This window comes from Ictalurus punctatus, chromosome 1 (assembly GCF_001660625.3).
Source record: "Ictalurus punctatus breed USDA103 chromosome 1, Coco_2.0, whole genome shotgun sequence".
Taxonomy (NCBI): Eukaryota; Metazoa; Chordata; class Actinopteri; order Siluriformes; family Ictaluridae; genus Ictalurus; species Ictalurus punctatus.
In genome coordinates, this window is record NC_030416.2 from 25,174,439 (window position 1) to 25,194,328 (window position 19,890).

Genomic DNA, 19,890 nt, shown 5'->3' on the forward strand with positions numbered 1-19,890 from the left:
AGAGCACCTTACCACAAATACTGCAAACCTGTGAATATGTCTAGCATTGGAGTGGCTACAAATAAATGAATGAAACAAACTGTACTTCCCGACAAACTGTACTTAAAGTTGCTCTTTGATATCTCCTGAAATTTTATAGTCATTCTCACTTGTGTTTTATTTAAGTATGAACTACGATCTCTTAAAATCCTTTGAAAATATCATTGCTTCTCCTTAAATTCCTAAACCAGAGTCACTGTTTCTCCTAACATTCCTAAAAAAACTAATTCAGAAAGGAGAAATAGAATGAAATGAAAAAGAGACGTGATTAAAGGAGTCAAAACAGAGAGAACAGCAATGCTTGGCAACAGCAGGATTCAAATACATCACAGGGCAATCATTTTACCACTACACTGTCTGGAAATTAGCTAAAATGGACTTTTTTTTTGCTGACATTTTCAGTGGTTAGTTTATTGAGTGAAGTTATTTTTCAAGGGTTGCGCGTAGAGCGCCTTAAAGCTACATTTGAGTAAAAGGAGATTGAAATCCCTTCTCTAGTGTTTAAAAGTGTTTAAGTGTTTAAAAGGTCTGCTGGGAATTTAATCAGTCAAGGTCCTTAAAAGCACCACATTTCATTCAGTGCCTTCCAAAAATAATGAACAAATTGGCAATTATTTCTTCCTTGTACAATTTTGAATGTATAGCGTGCATAATGTTTAAAACAATGTCTTGCGTTGTTGGGGGTTTTTTCAATTGGAAACTCTTTTTCATGTGATTAGCGTACTGTATTGTGAATTCAGCCATGTACACCACAAATAATTGATGTGAATTAATATCAGGCTCTGGTGAACAACAGTTATGGTTTATTAGCCATAGGTCATGATTCGACTGCTACGTTCTGTTTCATTAACATGTTTGTATACACGGTGTCCAATTCCATGGCGCATCTTCAGGCCATCTTTGCCTTCAAAAGCACATTGAGGAAGAGAAAATCAATCACATCCCTCTTTGGGAGTCTTTGCCTCTTGATAAAGCTAAATCCATGTGAAAATCCTATATGCTAACTTCAAACCAGACACAAAACTGGAAAACAAATTTACTAGGTCTTGTCAGGAGTTTTTCCCACTCCTCCCTCATCTCTCCCCTGACCTCCTGCTCTCCCTCTCTGTTTTTTCACTTTCTGACTTGTTTTGTCTCCCTCGATCAGTCTCTGTTGACATCTTTCAAAGCCTTTGCTGTGATAAGGCAAGAAGTACAGGAAGCACCGTGATCATCTCCCTCGCTTTGGTGCTTAGATGTGAAGTTTCCTCTTATATCTGCCATTGTCTTGCTGTTGCATGAGCTGTCGAAAACAACACAGTGCAAGTCTGGAGACAAACAGTAGTGACAAAAAAGAGAAACGACCAAAAATCTCTGCTGAGTCTTCGCTCTGTTTGTATTCGAGTCTCCACTTCCTGCTCTGTTACTGATATCATGACTGTTTGAGTGCACGCTGTGCATCTGTCTGACAGCAGGCGACTTCCTGAGAATGTGGAGGGGGCAACAGTGTCAAGGGTTTCTGTAAACGTGTCATTTCTCTTAGTAGCCAAGGGTCCTTTGACTAAATAACTGCAGCTCAGAGGAGGAGGCTAGGTATAGGTGTACAGATCTCATGGCTATTTCATCTTTCTCTTTATTTCGAAAGCCGGTGTCACTCCCTAGGTGATTAGTCTTAAGAGCAGGGTGCTTTCCTGTTACTGCCCCACAATGCCAGAGATTTATTTCATAAGATTTTGGGAGATTAAAGGGATTTCAGTCAGCACAATGATTGTCCTAAAAAAAAAAAAAATCAAATAAATCAAGAAACAGTGCATTTTATCAGAGCAGACAGGCATTTCTGCTCATTTTAGCTTCCAGTATTCACTACAGTATTTATAATTAAGATATGTACTATTATTGTTCAAGCTATGTATGTATTCATTCTCTTTCTCTTTCTATCTTCAGGTGATGAGTGGTACCTGTGCAGACTATCTGTAACCCTTCCTGGTACGTCAGATCTGCAGTGGGCTATGTTTCCCGAGCCGTATCTCGCCACAGTGGAGCCTGGCGCAGCTCCAGGCTCGGTGGTTTACAAACTGGTAGTCCGACAGAGGGACGGCTCTTTGGAAGTGGCCCAGTTCTTCTTAGTGGATGGTGAGTGTGTTTTACACTTAGCCTAGAATCCGCAACCTTGTTTCATCATTAGGAAGCAGCCAATCCAGTCAAGTAGCTAATTCAATCTCTTGCTGAATTACTAAGGAAGAGCAGGGATGGGAGTATGAGTGGAGAAAGCAATAGTACAGATTATACCATTATAATATTTAAACACTTAATACTATTCTTTTGTTACTCCATATTCATGTGATTGTGCTACAACTGTCACTTGTGTGGAGAGATTGTGAAAGTTGAGATGCTTCGTACATTTAGTTATTTTTGCTTTGAATATAAATGAGAGCAGGTGCAAGGCACCATGCCTGCAACATGCGGTGAGATACACAAAATGGTCGTGTCATTAAAACACCAAATGAGGGATTATACTGCCGATTTGCTGCTAATGAATAACAAATGGATTCCAAGCTAATGATTATTGCTGTTTCTGAAATCTGCTGGGTTTTACTGAGCTGACAGTAATGCCACAGGAGCAGTGAAGCTATAATTGCTCAAAAATAATAAAAATGGCATTTTAGGGTGGCTTGGAGCTATTCTACATGCTGCTCTGACTATACAGACCAGTAATCTGAAGCAAAACAAAACACTGTTTCTCTTCATTTATTATACATAATGATGTTTATTAGTTACAATTTATAATATATGTATATGTGTATATATATATATATATATATATATATATATATATATATATATATATATATATATATATATATATATATATATATATATGTATATGTATATATGTATATATATATATGTATATATATGTGTGTGTGTGTGTGTGTGTGTGTGTGTGTGTGTGTGTGTGTGTGTATTCAAAATCATTCTAAATAGGACACTTTTTATCCTATTAAATCATATTGGAGGAATTTAATTTGGGTGTTCAATCTCGTAAAATAATTGTAGTAATTGTCACTCATTAGATTGAAGTTTGAGAAGATTGAAATGAAAGGACTACTAGAGCGTCACTGTAGGGACCTTGAGCAAGATTCGTAGTTTTCAACTGCTCAGCTGTATGCTTGAATCTGCACTATAAATAAACAGAGGTAGTAAAATGAATAAAATAGTTTTTTTTTTCTTTTGATTTTATGTATTTAACCAGTATGGGGAATAAATTTGAATGCACAGGCCTCTCCAAATGCAAAAAATAAATAAAACCCCATTACTACAGAGATGGGAAAGCTGAAAACCTCTTTGCTTATTGTGTCATAAAATTTAAGAGCCTGTCAGGTTCCAATATGCAAATACAACAGCAGTGTACCAGGGGGTGGAGGTATAGAAGTCTACATGAAATATATACTATATAATATATAATTTGCATATTCATAGAATCCAGATTACTTCATGGGTTTCAAGTTTGTTTATTTTTGGAAGATGAAGCAATTTATTATTTAGCATAAAAAAAAATAAATCTTTAAAACAAATTTTGATTGACTTTACATCGTACCAAATTCAGTATCTGGAGTGTGAGATGAGTTGTGAAAGTGCAAACACGGTTTCTGACAGTTTCTCTCCCTGTCTATTTCTCCGGCTTTGAAATGATGCTCCCTCTTCTGGGACACTGTTAGCAGTAGCGTATAAGGTGTGTATGTGTGAGACAGGCGTACTGCAGATCGAAAAACTTAGCTCTGGGTTTAGAACAGCAAATATCATCTGACATACAAAAAAAAAAAAGTCTGCTTTTTGCAGCAACGGATACATATTATATCACATATCATATTATGTGGCTTCTTGTCCACGATTGTAGAAGTAGCAATATTTTTATTGACAGGTAAAACCTATTAACAGGTATATCTATCCAGCTTATTCATGCATACAGTTCAGAAATGTCAGAATTCGTTGGCCTAAAATTAAAAAAAAGTCACATTAATGATATGTATACTTGAGTTAACTAACAGAGACACAGCATATCCGCAGCTGTGACTTCTGCTCCACGATAACAGCTGTGCTTCATCCTTTCCCCCTTCATCGTCTCTCCCTGCACTGTGCTTCAGGCTACGATGCTTAAAACAGACTCTTGTTCTGTTATCCTGAGGGGGATTTGAAGGCCACACACACACATAGCTGACAGAAGCGTTCTCTGACCCCTTTGCCCTTCAAGTTTCTCATTTTCTTTTCAAAGGTTGACATCAGTTTTTCCATAGAAATGAATGTGCTTTGGTACTTAAATGATGAATATCTGTGAGTCTGGGCCTATTGTGCTATAGGTTCCAGTTCTTGGCTCAGAGGAGAGGAACCCAGTGTGGTCATCTAAATGGTCTGCACTTATATAGCGCTTTTATCCAAAGCGCTTTATACTGTGTCTTATTCACACACACACCAATGGTAGCAAAGCTACCATGTAAGGCGCTAACTTGCCATTGGGAGCAACTTGGGGTTCAGCATCTTGCCCAAGGACACTTCGGCATGTGGAGTCATGTGGGCCAGGAATCGAACCACCAACCGTACGATTAGTGGACAACCCGCTCTACCACCTGAGCCACAGCCACCCCATCTGCATTAAGGCTCAATATGATGCGTACTCTGAAATGCTTTTCTGCTCACCATGGTTGCACAGAATGGTTATTTAAGTAACCATAGTCTTCCTTTCAGATTGAACCTGTCTGGCCATTCTCTTCTCCAACACCTCTCCTCAACAATGTGTTTTCACCCACAGAACTTCTGCTCATTGAATGTTTTTTTGTTTGTTTGTTTTTTTCTGCACCATCTGTGTGGGTGTGCGTTTGCTGCAGGCGGTGAGGATTGTTTTGAGGTGGACAGAAGCTTGGGAGAGGTACGGACCACAGGACAACCTCTGAGCCCTGGTAAAGAGTACACTCTGACTGTGCAAGCTGTGGACACTCAGGGCAGGAAGGGTCCTCACGCCTCAGTGGCCATACTGGTAGGCTTGCGGCCCCCTCAGTTCTCCAACACCTCCTACTCCATCTACATCCCAGAGAGCACCGGAGTGGGCCATGCGTGAGTATCCTCTCTCCTACCTGTGTGTATGTGTGTATGTGTATGTGTGTGTGTGTGTGTGTGTGTGTGTGTGTGTGTATGCGCAGAGATATAATTAAGTACATGTGCGTTTGGGGTTGTGCAATGTTTTGTGCTTATTAGAGGGTGAGTAAAGTATTATGTGTCACTGCTGCCCTGTGGAGCGGTGAAGCCTGAGCTTGAGGAGAGAGAGGAAGACAAAATAGACCGATGAAGTGATGGAGGCAGAAAATCTCGGAATAATGAGAAGCAGGAAGTGGGAGTAGAGGGTTAGCGCAGGACGCAGATGCAGCGTTTTTGTCCCCAGGCTCTGAATTTGAAAGAGTGTGAGTTTGAACATGCAAATTCAAATATTTATTAAAAGAAAGTTTTGGATAAACATGAAGAGCAGTGTGTGTGCCCCCTCTGGGCGCTGGCACACAACAGAGCATATTAATCTGTGAGGAGGAGGAGAGGACGGCTAAACACAAATACAACACACACAGACACACACACACACACACACACACATACATATATATATATAATATGCATAGTGTGAATAAAATGAAACAGAATGGACCCTAAAAATTAAATGACACCTTTTCTGCTCTGCGCTTGTTTGTCTTTTCTTCTTAGCAGTATTTCCATATTCTGCTTAATTCATACTGCATGAAACAAATGCTGAATTGCCCTTTGATGTCCTATTCTATCCCACGTGTTTTTATTTGTGTATGTGTGTGTGTGTGTGTGTGTGTGTGTGTGTGTGTGTTTGTGCAGGGTGGCTGTGGTTCAGGCTGTCTCTTTCCAGAGGAAGACTCTGTCCTACATGCTGTTGGTGAACTCAGGCAACCTGTTCAGTATAAACCAAGAGAGTGGGGCTCTGAGTCTGACCCACACTGTGGACTATGAGAGCGGACCTCACCTCCACCACCTGCAAGTCCGTGCCTCTGAAGCAGACACAGGGCTCAGCAATGTGGCAGAGGTAATCAAACACGCATATACACACACCTGTGAGAACCCAGATGGCTGAATTAGACACCCAACTTTCTAAACCCTTCTCAACCACCTTTGCTTGCACATGATCACACATGTGCTTAAAGAGTGTGTGTGTGTGTGCGTGTGTGTATGTGTACCATCCCTTGGGCTACTTCCTTTAGGTGTTGTGGTAGACAACACACACACACACACACACACACACACACGCAGACACCCACACGTACCAACATGTAACGTGCAGAATATCTTTAATAACGAGGGGCTGTTTCTCTAACTCAACAGGGCTGAAGCAATTACACACTCACACCCCACATCTGTGGCTGCTGGCAGGGATGTGTGTGTGTGCGTGTGTGTGATGTGTGTGTGTGTGTGTATGTGTGTGTGTGTGTGTGTGGTAGGTGAAATGACAGTGAAATCAGTTCTACATGCAGGGACAAGAAGAACCAGTGCCAACCTAGCCCGACTGACCACATCGTACCATCAGCTCACGTCTTAACGATAAAAGTTGCACTTAAACATACCATATACACAAAATTGACGATTGACCACTTGCGCTCATATACTTTCTGTGCCTTTTTAAAAATAAATTTTTACTCACTCCCCACACCAGGTAATTGCAGTAGTTTATATTTATAAAAACCAGAAGCTCCTATCAGGGGAAAAACATGTGGGTCCTAAGTAACATGTATCACCCTACAACACTGAAATAGTATGATACCTGCCAGTATCAGTGTAAACTGTACTACTTAGAAAGGTAGTATGCAGACTAGGATGCAAAGACACAAACAAGCCTAATTACCAATTTCACACCATGGCGAATATGTTTAAATGGTCTATTCCGACATTGCGTTGAGAAATAACGAGCAGAAGTTGCAAACTGAGATACTGTATGATTGTGTGTCTTGTTTCTTTGCTTTGTTCACTGACATATCTCTTCTTCTGTGCTGGTCCCTGATTCACTTGGATGACTAGCAGAAAAGAGAACTCTCTCTTCTGTTAGTCGTTGACTGCGATTGAACAGTCAAGCTCTGACTACACTCCTAGGAAAAAAGATATCATTCTGGATCTGTATCTAGAGCCTTACAATAGAGCAGAGGTCACCAAACCTCTTCCTAGAAATCTACCTTCCTGAAGGTTTCATCTCCAACCATACCTGTTTAAGTTGATCAAGAACTTCTTAGGTTGGTCAGGTGGACACGATTATGACTGGAGCTAAAGTCTGCAGGAAGGTAGATCCCCGGGACCAGGGTTGGTGACCACTGCAAGAATGTTTCTATTTTATAAAGCTAAGAACTATTTCAAACATTTTTAAAACCACCCATTTTATATGTGTGTACTGCCAGTAGTGTGGAACACACTGCAGAACCTACAGCCGACAGTCAACTTGATGTGTCATGACACTTATAGAGGTGGAATATTTCCTAATATACTCACTCTTATTGGTGTGTATGTTTCCACTGACATGGCACTGAAGCTCCAAGGGAACAAGGCAACCTTTTTTGGGGACTGGCCTGCATTTTCAGTAGTGTAATTACCAATACATAATCAGTCATGGGAGTTTCTTAATGCAGGGCACAAAAGTAATAACAATGACTTAGGTGTGTGGGGTTTTTTTTTTTTCCAAACCAAGTTCCACTACTTAATTTTATTACAGAGATGGCAGATAATTTTATTTATCTGTCTAAGAACTAGAGCAGGACTTTACTAACAAATAGGAGAATTGCCAAAGCCAATATAACTTTCCCACTAAAGGCTTTGAGATAAAAAATTTTCTAATATTACTTATACCACAGTGTTGTTTAAATCTTGATACTGATTGTTCAGATTACTTATCTTTCTATAACAGCATGACTCTGACATTATTGCAAGGTTTATATTTAAGCTCTTGACTGTCTGTAGCAAAAGTAACAAGAGGAACTAAATCTGAAGAGGTTCCACAATGCTAAATGTCACTGTGAATTGACAAAGCATACAGCAGACAATTCATCAAATTGTTAGTGTTAGCACATTGTTGGGGTGTAAGCATAATAAAACACTTCAGGAAGTGCTGTTATAGAAAAAGAACCAGCTGTGGGGTGGTAACAGTAACTCAAAGCTTCATCACACCACCCTGCCATTGATTATATTGCTATAACATTTACTTGACCTTTTATGGCTTTATTTTTAGAATAAACACATTGGTTTAACATTTACAGCTGCAACGGTAAGCACGTACTTGTAGCTATAACTAAGGGTTTTTTTTTCATCATTGAGAATGACATACTTATAACTTTTTGCTTAAATTGCATGGATGATTGATCTAAAGGCAACTTGGGGAAAATCAAACAACATAGCGCAGACTGCGTGAGACAAGTCATATAGCCCATAATTAAAATAAAATGATATTCTTTGAACATAAACCAAATCAAATCTAGAGATTTTCTGAATCGGCTGTGAATGATTAATGCTTGTTGATTAACTTGTATAGTACATACACTATAATCAGCATTAACTGGTAGAATTATGATGTAAAAGCTGAAGCAGGTTGAATGGGGCTGTGTGACATCCTGCCTGACGCCCACACCATCTGGTTACAAGCCTTTTCTCTCTCTCTCACTGTGTCTGATTGCTGTCCAGTAGACAGAGAGTGTCGGCGCCCTCTTAGTGAGACATAAATATTTAACAGAGATCTCACTCCTACTGAGGCTCTTAATCTGGTTTAAGCACTCACAGCTCTTATTAGCAGTAATAGCTCTTCTACAAGTGGACAGCAGAGGACTAGAGTCAATACTGTCTCTCCCTGGCACAGACAAGAAACAACAGTGTAAGAAGTGTAACTGCAATGGTCAACTGTGTGTGTGGGTGTGTGTGTGTGTATGTGTTCATGTTTTTATATCTTGATGCCGGACGGAGTATCCCCACAAAGCTAGCAATATCTGATAGTTTTGACCTTGTGGGGACTACAGGATTTTTTTATGCCTCCGCCACTAGGAGGTGGAGGCATTACGTTTTCGGGGTTTTTGTGCATTTGGCTGTTAGATTCTTGTTAGTGCGCTATCTCAGTAACGAATGGTTGAATGTTTGTAGGATTGATATGGAATTATCATTGTAACCAGCAGATGAACTTATTACATTTTGTAATTGAGCCAAACAGGTCAAGAGTCTGAAATAGTTTTTCTCTAATAAGTTCCTTCCTGTTTGAAGTCCATTTAAAGGGTATTTATCGCATACAAATAGGTAGCAAGAGGATTTGTTGGCGTTTAATTTTTACAAAAAGAACAAAATTTTATAAAAGCAACAGGTTTTGTTTTGTTGATTTTTAAAAAAAAAAACGAACAACTTCTTGGTTACTGATGTTAAGATTAAGATTAGATTTAGGTGTAGCATAACATTAAGTAGCTGCATTATGTCACGTATCGGGAAACTCTGGACTCCACTTCCCATCAGCCACTGCACTGCTCTAGTTGTCACATGACCACCTGCACCTGATTCATGTTTTGGTTAATGAGCACTTATGTGTATATATAGTCCTTGTCTGCACCATTAGCTTGTCTTTCGTTGTCTTAGACCCCTATGTTCCATGTTTCGTGATCTTGTTAGTTTATGTTTAGCGTTGCCACCGTATCATGCCAAGTAGTCCTAGATTCATGTTGTTTATGACTCAGTGTTTTGTTTCATGCCACAGTGTTTTGTCAAGTTGTCTTAGTATCTTTGTTCCTCAGTACGTAGCTTCAATAAATGTCATTATCTGCACCTGCTTCTGGCTCAACCTCGAATTGTGACACATTAATAATTATCAGTGGCAGGTCCTTACATGGGTGAAAATGTGTGTGTGTGTGTGTGTGTGTGAGAGAGAGAGAGAGAGAACTTTTCCTCCCTTTTGGCAGTGCTGTTCCTTATAGATAAGCTGAGCTCTGGGACACTGTCCTCAGCATGACTAACTCACTCCTCCTATCCCCCCTCTCCCCCGACTCTCACTACATTTTATATTTGGATATTATATTTCTCTTTCACCTTTTTCCCCTTCTACCCCTTCTCTTCTTCTCTCTTTACCTCAAGCTTCTCTTTCTATTTCATTATCTCTCTTCATCACTTCTTTCTCTGCTTGTGGTCTGTTTTTCAAACAGTTGTCCACCGTCATCAGTGATTTCAGTGCTAAAGTATCACCACTAACTACAGTACCACCAGCCTTGCTGCATGCACATGTACCCACATTTAGAAAATGTACAATGGTCTCAATTATAGAGCATGAAGAAGATCTTCAGTGTTCAACCCCTCATTGTTTTTCATTAGGTTCCCTTACACTCATCTCTGGTTCTTTTATTTGAAAGGCATCTCTGTCTCTCCGGTTCTGTCCCTGCAGATGGTGGTGCATATCACAGATGAGAATGACTGCACTCCAGAGTTCATGCATTCCATCTATAGCCGAGACAATATTCCAGAGACGACACCACCTGGAACATCTTTACTGCAGGGTGAGTGAAGGACATATGGATATATGTAGCTTCTCCACAGCTCAACTCATCAAAAGATAACATTTGCCTAGACGTCCTTTTGGTTTTACACAAATTCTGAGTCAAAAACTTTGTGTAAGAGTAGTTTGTACGGATTACCAGTGGCATGCAACTTGCAGCAAAGTTCAAAAATAGACTCAAAGCATGAATTTTATCTTTGTACACGTGACCATGATATAAAACACTACAGTAATTTTCCCACATGCTGAACCACTACTGTTATTACCATTTCTGTTATTTTATGGAAAGCTCAGTGTTTATGCACAAACAGAAAATTATCCAGGAACTCTAGTTCTCGTTCACCCTCAGTGGACACACGCTGCCTGTCTCTATATGCATGTTTCTCCTGTGGTGTTTCTGGTATTGCAGCAGGTGCACTGCTTGTGGGTGTGAGCCTGCTTAACACAGCCCTGTAATTAAGAAAAAAAACTCGTTACACCTCATGGCTCTGCATGTAGCATGGTAAATATAACATAATCAAATGTTCAGGATGAAGAGTTTCAGCTGAAGCTTTACTTCACAAAAATGCAAGAATAAATACCGAACATGACTGTTCATAAATGTAACAAAGTGTAAGGTGTCAATAAAATAAAATCATATTGTAGGTACTGTGGTTAATGCTTGACCTACATTAACTTGCTTTGCAGTGACTACGTTTACATGTACATCAGATTACATTTACAGTCTATATTTGGGTTGCAGCCATATTCCGAATACGATGTTTATATGCGTACAGGCATCAGAATATTCCTGTATACATGGTTGATGGAAATATGCCTGAGTTGCCAATCCTAAATACCTAGCCTACAGATTAGCATCTGTTAGCACCCACAATTCCTCGCGGAATTGAGCGTGCGCGTATAGCTCCATTCAGTGGATTTTCCGAATAAGGTGTTTACATGCAATAATTTTCCCATTAAATCCGGCATATTCCAGGGGTGGGAATAAGAATTTGGGGAAACAGAATATTGTCTTAACCTGAATCGGGCAATCAGATTGCGGTGACGCAATACTAATTCGAATATTGCCAAATTGGAATATTGATGTGCATGAAATCGACAATCGTGGTACTTGAGAGTTTTAATGGTTCGTTTTCATAGTGATACTGCAAACTGATATACTACTGCATCTCACTTTGTTACAATTTTTAACCCAAGTCAGCACCCATGGTTACTAAGGATATTTAGGAAGGAGTATTCAGTATTCTGTGTTAATTGTTTTTTTGTTTTTTTTTGGAGTATTCTGCCTTCCATGGTAAATGATCCAGCTTGTTTATCATGAGTATTAGAGTTGGACAAATTAGAGGGGATGAGAGGAGGTTGATGTGGATGGAGTCAGAGAGGACTGTGAACTCTGTTAAGCATTGACTCTAATGGCAGAGGCCTGCACAATGATCCTATAGCTGTAATGGACAGTATTTTAAGGATTCCTAAAAATGGATGCTGTGATTTGATTAAGAAGGATAGAGGGCCCAAGAGTCGCATTGGACGTTAAATTCATGTCGACACAAACATAAACGCAGGGAAATGGGAATTTCTTTTTAAAATACACAAGCAAGCACAGGGACATAAATGAAAGATATGCGTGTACATTGGGGAATGTGTGTGTTATCTCACATGTCTGCACACATCAGTAGGGATTGTATTAACATTCGTATCTCTGATGAGTATTAAGTAGTTGGGAAAAAGCTTTGAGACCATCTGTCAGGAGAATGAGAGGCTGCTCCGATGTCCAAACCTTAGAATGTCCACTATTTTGTGTCTACTGCCTCGTAGAATAAATTCCCGATGATTAATGATCTTTAATTTTGCCTAGTTCTGCGCCAGCCAGAGCCTCGAAAACAAAGTGAGGTGTGGGCGTTAAAAAGTATACATGTCTTGTGAAGCAGATGCACACATCCGGAATGCCAACCGCATTTATGAAATTCAATTATGTTCACATATTACCATGCGGTGCAGAACATTGCCTCTTTTTTTAGCTATTGCACTTGCTCTGCTCCGTATACAAACAGAACGAATCCTGCCTCTGATTCAGCTGATGTCTTCTCTTTTTGTTGCAGCCTCGGAAACAACTTTATATGCTGTCTGTTTTTTTGTTTGTTTTACTCTCTCTATCTCTTTCTCTCTCAACACTGAGGAAGCAGCAGACTCACATAAACAGCAGATAGAAATGGAATTTGCTTATCGAAATGATTTCCGTTGTGTGAAGAAAAAAAACAAAGCATAAACACAGAGCTCTCACTGACTGCAAAAGAAATCTGAGCAGGAGGGAGTGAAAATTATTGTTGTTGTTTACCTTAAATTGGGATTATACTGTAAATTAGGTGTGGACTTTTAATAGGAGCCAACAGGAATAGAAGTGCAAGACGCTCCAATTATCGCATGAAAACTTTCCTGGCGAGGATTTAGCGTAACGGCAACCTGGCACAGACGAAGAACTGATGTGTTTAAATTATCCAGAGCTGTGAACCCAGGTCCTCACACACATGGATTAAAAATGGAAATAGCAGCCTGTAGAGATTTGCTATCAGGCTTTGTGTTTTAATGAACTGTCTGTTTGAATCCTGTTAATGGCAAAACTCTTTCTGTCCACAACCAGTCTGCATGCAGAGAAGTAGTGAGAAAACACTGCAAATGATGTGTGTGTGTGTGTGTGTGTGTGTGCGCGCGCGTGCGTGCGTGCGTGTATGTGTTGCCACAGCTGTAGGCACGCAGCTCACTATTTGCCTTAGAGATTAGAGGGTCTTCATCTGCCGCTACCAAATGAGTGTGTTGGCTGGGTGCAGTGACAGCTTGCCCGAGGTAGAATGATGCAGGACTCTGCCTCTGGCTCAGTGCCTAATGACTGCAAAGCCGTCTTCGAATTTTACTTTTGATCTGCACCAGTCAACAGTCTCTTTCTCTCTCGCCACTGACAGATGGGCTCTTAAATTTATCAAATAAAGAATTGGCCCCCACGACATAGTTTTAATTAATATCGACTCTTTTAACATGAGAGTACTTAATTAAAAAAGAGTGTACGAATCCAACAGGCCACAGCCACAAAATGAAGATCCTTTGGCTCGTGCAAGACCAGGGAAACTCATATATATGCGCAGGGACTTTCAGACTTTTCAGTTTCACTATTTTTAAAGATAATGTTTACAATATTAGATAATATTAACATATTCAAATGCAAAAACAACACAAAAAAAACAACAAAAGAAAAACTCTAGCCACTTATTTTACTGTTTACCTGATACTGAATCTCAAACAGGGATATAGTCCACTATCTAGGTCCTACAGTGATATTACTGAGAATATATAATTACTGAGAAGTTATTCTGGATTTGGATAACCTGGGTAGAAAATAAATTAAAATAAATATTCCTGTGTGAATGCAACTCGAAGATGGTGGATTTCTATGCAGATAGAAATGAATCTGAAGCTACTGTATAAGTTTATGATTTAAAAAAAAATTATATTGCCACTTTATGATTGTGTTTAAGAGACACAATTTTCACCTTAATTCATGTATACTGTATCCTGTGTCTGGCAAATAGAAATGATAGGCTTATTAATGTTGGAATGTAAAGAAATTTGACAAATATGTGTACACAATAGCTATACACTTACACATCTCTTTCTCTCTCTCAGTGCTGGCCAGAGATTGTGACATTGGTCTGAATGCAGAGATATCCTACTTCATCCAGAGTCAGGACTTTGCTGTTTCATCTCAAGGTGTGATCAGCCCCAGCAGGAAGCTGGATTATGAGAGGCCCAATCACATGTATGAGTGTGTGGTGGTGGCTATAGATAAGGGCACACCCTCCCGCACAGGCACCGCCTCCATCCGCATCCGCATGGCCAACGTCAATGATGAGGCTCCTGTCTTCACCCAGACTGTGTATGTACGCTTCACGACAGCATCAACATTAACTGACAGCTCAGAGTAAAACATTTTATTTCATTTAAACACCTAATTTGGAGTACAGTTAACCTACTGAGACAAATCTAAATGATATATCAATCAAAAGAAGTGTATAATCCATTCATCAATTAACTATGCAAGTAAGGAATAATTGGACGTGATTGGATGTACTGTGGTTACTGCCCAAAGCTGATTATTTTCCAATACATCATGTCCCAAAGTGTTGTATTCTGCTTATACCACTGCTATCTTATTTATTAATGAATGATACATCATAACTATTATTCATTGGTAGTTGTGTGTAATGTTGTCCACAAATTCAATACAGTCATTCCCTCACCAGCATTTATTTTTTCTTTCTTGACCTTAATAAGACAATGCGGCTTGTCATGTTACTAAGAAACTGCAAAGCCCTCCATCATAAATGTCATTCCAATGTCAGAAAACATAGTTACAGCTTTAACTTTGGAGTGTCAGAGAGCACTGACACTGGAAACTCCTTCCAAAAATGCTAAATAAAGGCTTGTCTGAGCTGTGGTGTTGTAGAAAATGAATCAACACCTTCTGACCAATCAGATTTGAGAATTCTACAGCACTGTGTTATACTTTCCCAATCTGAATTTTCACTTGCATTCTGCACGTCTTTGAGTTTTGGAATGCGTTTAGATATGGCTGTTTTTCCTCACCAGCTCTGTGAAGTAAAGAATTCATGTTCTTAATAGTGAGGTTGGATATGTCAAAAATAACATCCCTCTGTTTAATATGGACATTTGAAGAGTAGACTGACAATTTAATTAACTTTTTTAAAACATGGCTCGGATGCCATTTACCAAGTTTAATGTACATGCAAGTTGTTCGGCTTGTCAAAGGTCTTTGTATATAAGTATTTGCCTCGCACCTCTGTGGTTGGGAGTTCGATTCTTGCCTCTGCCCTCTGTGCATGCAGCTTGCATGTTCTCCCCATGCTTTGGGGGTTTCCTCCGGGTACTCCGGTTTCCTCTCCCAGTCCAAAGACATGTGCTGTAGGCTGATTGGCATTTCCAAATTGTCCATAGTGTGTGAATGGGTGTGTGATTGTGCCCTGCGATGGATTGCCACCCTGTCCACGGTGTCTCCCATCCCGTATTTCAGTTTTTGTCTCACTGATGCTGATGGCAGGACCCAGCAGGCAGCAGCAGGCAGGCTGGCATCAAGTTTGATGGGGCATGCATTTCCTGAGAGTAGCTACAATAAGAAGCAGTCATTTGGACTGATTCAGTGGAATGACAGCTGCAGTGAGGAGCTGCTGATTCACCAGATCTGCATTTCAGAGTGTCAGTGTAGGAGCAGAACAAATAACAGCGGGGCTGATGGGTGTTGTGAGTGAATGTGAACCTTGTTTCTGTGATCATAATGCAAGCCCAAAAATAAAGCATAACACTGCAGCATGTAGGTGAGCCAGAAGTATTTTTGATATTTTTGTTTCGTGGTTTCTTTTGCCACTTCATGGATTGGGAGCTTGTTGTTGTGATGGGGTTTGTGTACTTTGGTGAACCTCAGGGCTATGTCACTGGGAGCCTTGGTGCACAGATCTGAGGGGAGAGGTCAGAGATTAGACCCCGTGAAAGGTACAAAACGTTTACCCTGTCTAAGAGTAAGAGTTACTAGCAATCATCCCTGGAATTGTGTCATGGAGTTGGTGTCACCTGGTGACTAGGCCACTCACATAAACTTGTCAGGCTTGAAATATAGTGGGCTTACCACTTGCAAGATGAGGGCTGGGCATCAGGTACAGTACTACTGCGGTGGCAGGCTTGTGATGGACAGTCTTCAGTGGGTATACCAATCACATTGATATTTTATATTGTAGAATTTTATTCTGTATTGACTGTCACTTATCGATTTTACATTTGTATTTTAGTTGTAGTGTCACAAATGTGAAGACTTGGATACAAGAGCAGACAGATTTCGAGTATCATCCCCTTTTGCATCACTCAGTTGATTTCAGCGGTGGCACATTCATTACTTTTGTACTCCGCATGTCTTCTTTTAATGCAAATTTATTATTAATATTTAAAGCAACTTTTAAAAACTTGCGACCCTAACAGATACAAACCTTGTTTTTGGCTTTTCGTTTTTGACTAGGCTCAGTATAAGGTTTTAAAAGCTTTAAATATAGTTACAATATAAAACTACTATAAAGATGGTAGAGGGACTTGTACTCGTCAGCAGCTGAGAGCAGAGACTGCCTGGTTGTTTGTGAGTAGTCTGGGACAAGCTTCAGAGGAAACAGATGGTGGGTTTGTGATGTTCATAGCCTGATCTCTCAATGTCTCTCTTTCTCGCTCTTGCCGTCTGCAGCTATAAGACCTTTCTGTCAGAGGATGCTGGTCCTGAGACTCTGGTGGCCATAGTGCATGCCAAGGACCCAGACGGGGACGGGGTGACATATGCCATCACTGGGGGAAATGAAGACAGTAACTTCGAGCTGGACAACCAGAAAGGTGAGTAGAGGAGGTCATGACCTCTTAAAAATACACACACACAATGGGGAATGGAGTTTAGGAAGAGGTTTTGTCATCACATGGATAAGACAATAAATGTCTCACGAGCATTAAGGAAAATCCCAGTGTAATGATAGTGTTTATTGTTATTTGTCATGTCTGTAGTACTCTGTAGCACAGTATTGGATCTCTCAGCCTTAGTGCTTGGGCAGATTTCAGAGTTTTGTAAATTTCTTTGAAACTTTCTTTGTAAGTTTCATAAGATGTTTATGTCCACCCACATTTTGTCATTATAAAACCCAGAAAGCGTTACGGACATGCGTCTTACACTCATTGTGAATTCTCACTGCGACCAACCAAGTGATATGGAGCTCGTGGGGAACAATTTCTAGTCAATCACACAGGAGGCGTTATTTATCAGAATACTGTTTGCAGTAGATGTGTCAAAGATAATGATCAGTGATGTACGATGTGTGAAGTGCAGCATTACCTGGTGTGGTAGCTATTAAGAGGCAAATACTTATGGTGTTGTTTTTCGACTAATATTTACAAGTCTTTGGCAAATATTCAGCGTCGTTCTGCGTTAGCTATTAATGCAGCTAGCAAAAAGATTCAAACAATATGTTCACATGAGGCCGGGAGATTCCCATTATTCAAACTGTAGTGTCTTGCTCTAGAGACTCCTGTGTCAATGCTGTAAGAGATGAATGGACATGTTTACAACAGATGTATTGATGATTACATTTTTCTTGTACCTGTAATAAATGAGACCTTTTTACCTCCTCATTTTGATTTTCTTTCATTCATATCTTGCTGGCTTTTATGGGGAAAATAAATGTTCTCTGTGCTGCTTTCTGTCATGACCCCACACATTCAATTTGCTAGCAATAGCTCCTTGTTGTGCAGATAAAAACTGTGTTTGTGTGAGTTTATTGCATTCACCTTTATACGTTCCTCTATAATATCGTATTGCCATCTGGCTAGGGTCTGCATTAGATCGTAATGGATGCTCATGGGAGAGATTTTCCTCACACGGACCACCTTATCGGTATTGGGGAGCTTTTTATTTTTTTACAGTGTAATAACATGCTCTGTGCTTTGCATGCGTCAGGCATCATCAGGTTGCGCCGCAGTCCTCCTCCTAAACTGCGTGGCCTTCAGTATGTCCTCAACGTCACAGCAACCGACGACAACGCAGCTGGCGGCCCGCTGCCCCTCAGCAGCTCAGCACAAGTCATCGTTGGCATTAATGATGTTAACAACAACAAACCTGTCTTTGAGGAGGTGAGACACAAGACACATCGATATCTCACTCACTTGGCAAAAACCCATTTCACAGCAATTCTTCTGAAATCATTTAAAAGCTTAAAGATAGCTTTGTAGTTGAGAAGAAAATTGAAGGGCATCTGTAAAGAATAAATATTACACGATGTCATGCCATGATTACTTCTTAACTGTTCAGAATAACACAAACAAATGTTTTAAGAACAGTTACATACCGTTTCATCTTAGTTGTATGTTGTATATCTCAGTAAATATATTACTTTTTGGTGTTTTGAAAACTCTTTTTACTGTTGACCCATATTCACTGGTTCAGAGCAGAGGATAGGAAAGGATCAGTGAGAAGGTGTAAAGGAAAAAGAAGAAAGGCAGAGCAATAGAATGATTGAATGAGCTCCTACAGTCTAGTGTGTCCATGAGTAAGAGCTAAAAAAAGGACTCAGGATGATGGAGAGGTTGAGCGAAGAAGATAAATAAAAAAGAGTACAAGTGGATCAAAGATGACTTTAGGGAATTTGGGCACTGGAGAGATGAGGAGAGAGAAAGACAGCTGGCGGCAGGAGATCTGAGGGCTGTGGTGTTCGGCTGAACGGGCAGAGGCTCTGTAGTGTGTCGGGAGAGTAAGATCAGCGGAGAGCTGACCAAGCTTCCGTTCTGTTGCTGCTCTCCATGAATATTTCAGGGCAGAAATTAGCCCCCGGCACTGTGGATGCATATGAAAGAGGAGCACTAAGTGTGCCCAAGAGGCAACAACTGGCCATTCTCCAGTCACGCTGCCTGTCTCTGCTCGCATGACCAGGATTTGCCCACTGCTGCTCATTCAGGTGCAATCGAGCCCGGAGCAGGAGCAATCGAACCAGGCCACAGCGTGGAAAATTTGCCTGCTTTGTGAAAAAGTGCCCCCACTGTTTCAATTTCTCCTGTACACACCAAACTCCTGCTGATTTGCAGTCATGAGCTATCTCTGCTTCTAATTGCACAATAGATTACTACAGACTATCAGTTAAAATGTTTTCCCTAGCTAAACTCCATAATCCCCACTAAGCTCTTTGTGCCTTCTCTAAAGTGTGTGTGTGTGTGTGTGTGTGTGTGTGTGTGTGTGTGTGTGTGTGTGCTTGTCTCTGTACGTGTGTGTAAAAGACAATGTAAACTGCTGAACGAGGCTGGGGCTAGTTCATTGTTTTAGTCCTGCTATTGATCCAGTTAGTCGATTAATTGCCCCACATTTACACGGCCTCCCTAGTGGGCGTTGTATGGTAGACTGGGTCATGAACGCACAATGTGAGGAGGAAGAGGAGGAGTAAAGGGAGGAAAAGATTAAAGGAAAAGGAGGGTAAGAAGTGAGAAAGTATATGTCCTCATTAATTTGCAATTCTGTTTGGCCGGTGTAAACACGTTCATGTTCTCTCTCAGTGCCATAATTACAGCTTGAACGCTCTGGTGCCGGAGAACCAGCCACCAGGAACAGTGGTCCTGCACGTGCAAGCTCATGATGCTGACACTGGGGTCAATGGAGAAGTCAAGTACGGAATCATGCAGCGAGATGGAGCCTCACCGGGGTTCACCATTAACCCAGACACAGGTAGATCTGGCATCTGGAA

At 40.5% G+C, this 19,890-nt stretch overlaps 1 protein-coding gene across 1 annotated transcript in view; it reads left to right on the forward strand.

Moving 5' to 3' along the window:
- The window catches only part of si:dkey-22o22.2 (neural-cadherin), a 130,731-nt gene that overhangs the window by 58,626 nt on the left and 52,215 nt on the right, over positions 1 to 19,890 (forward strand). The window contains exons 2-9 of the mRNA XM_053683264.1: positions 1,963 to 2,151; positions 4,902 to 5,127; positions 5,905 to 6,109; positions 10,466 to 10,577; positions 14,252 to 14,501; positions 16,866 to 17,008; positions 18,120 to 18,292; positions 19,703 to 19,871. Coding sequence (XP_053539239.1) covers positions 1,963 to 2,151; positions 4,902 to 5,127; positions 5,905 to 6,109; positions 10,466 to 10,577; positions 14,252 to 14,501; positions 16,866 to 17,008; positions 18,120 to 18,292; positions 19,703 to 19,871 — 1,467 coding nt within the window. The remainder of the gene's footprint in view (positions 1 to 1,962; positions 2,152 to 4,901; positions 5,128 to 5,904; positions 6,110 to 10,465; positions 10,578 to 14,251; positions 14,502 to 16,865; positions 17,009 to 18,119; positions 18,293 to 19,702; positions 19,872 to 19,890) is intronic.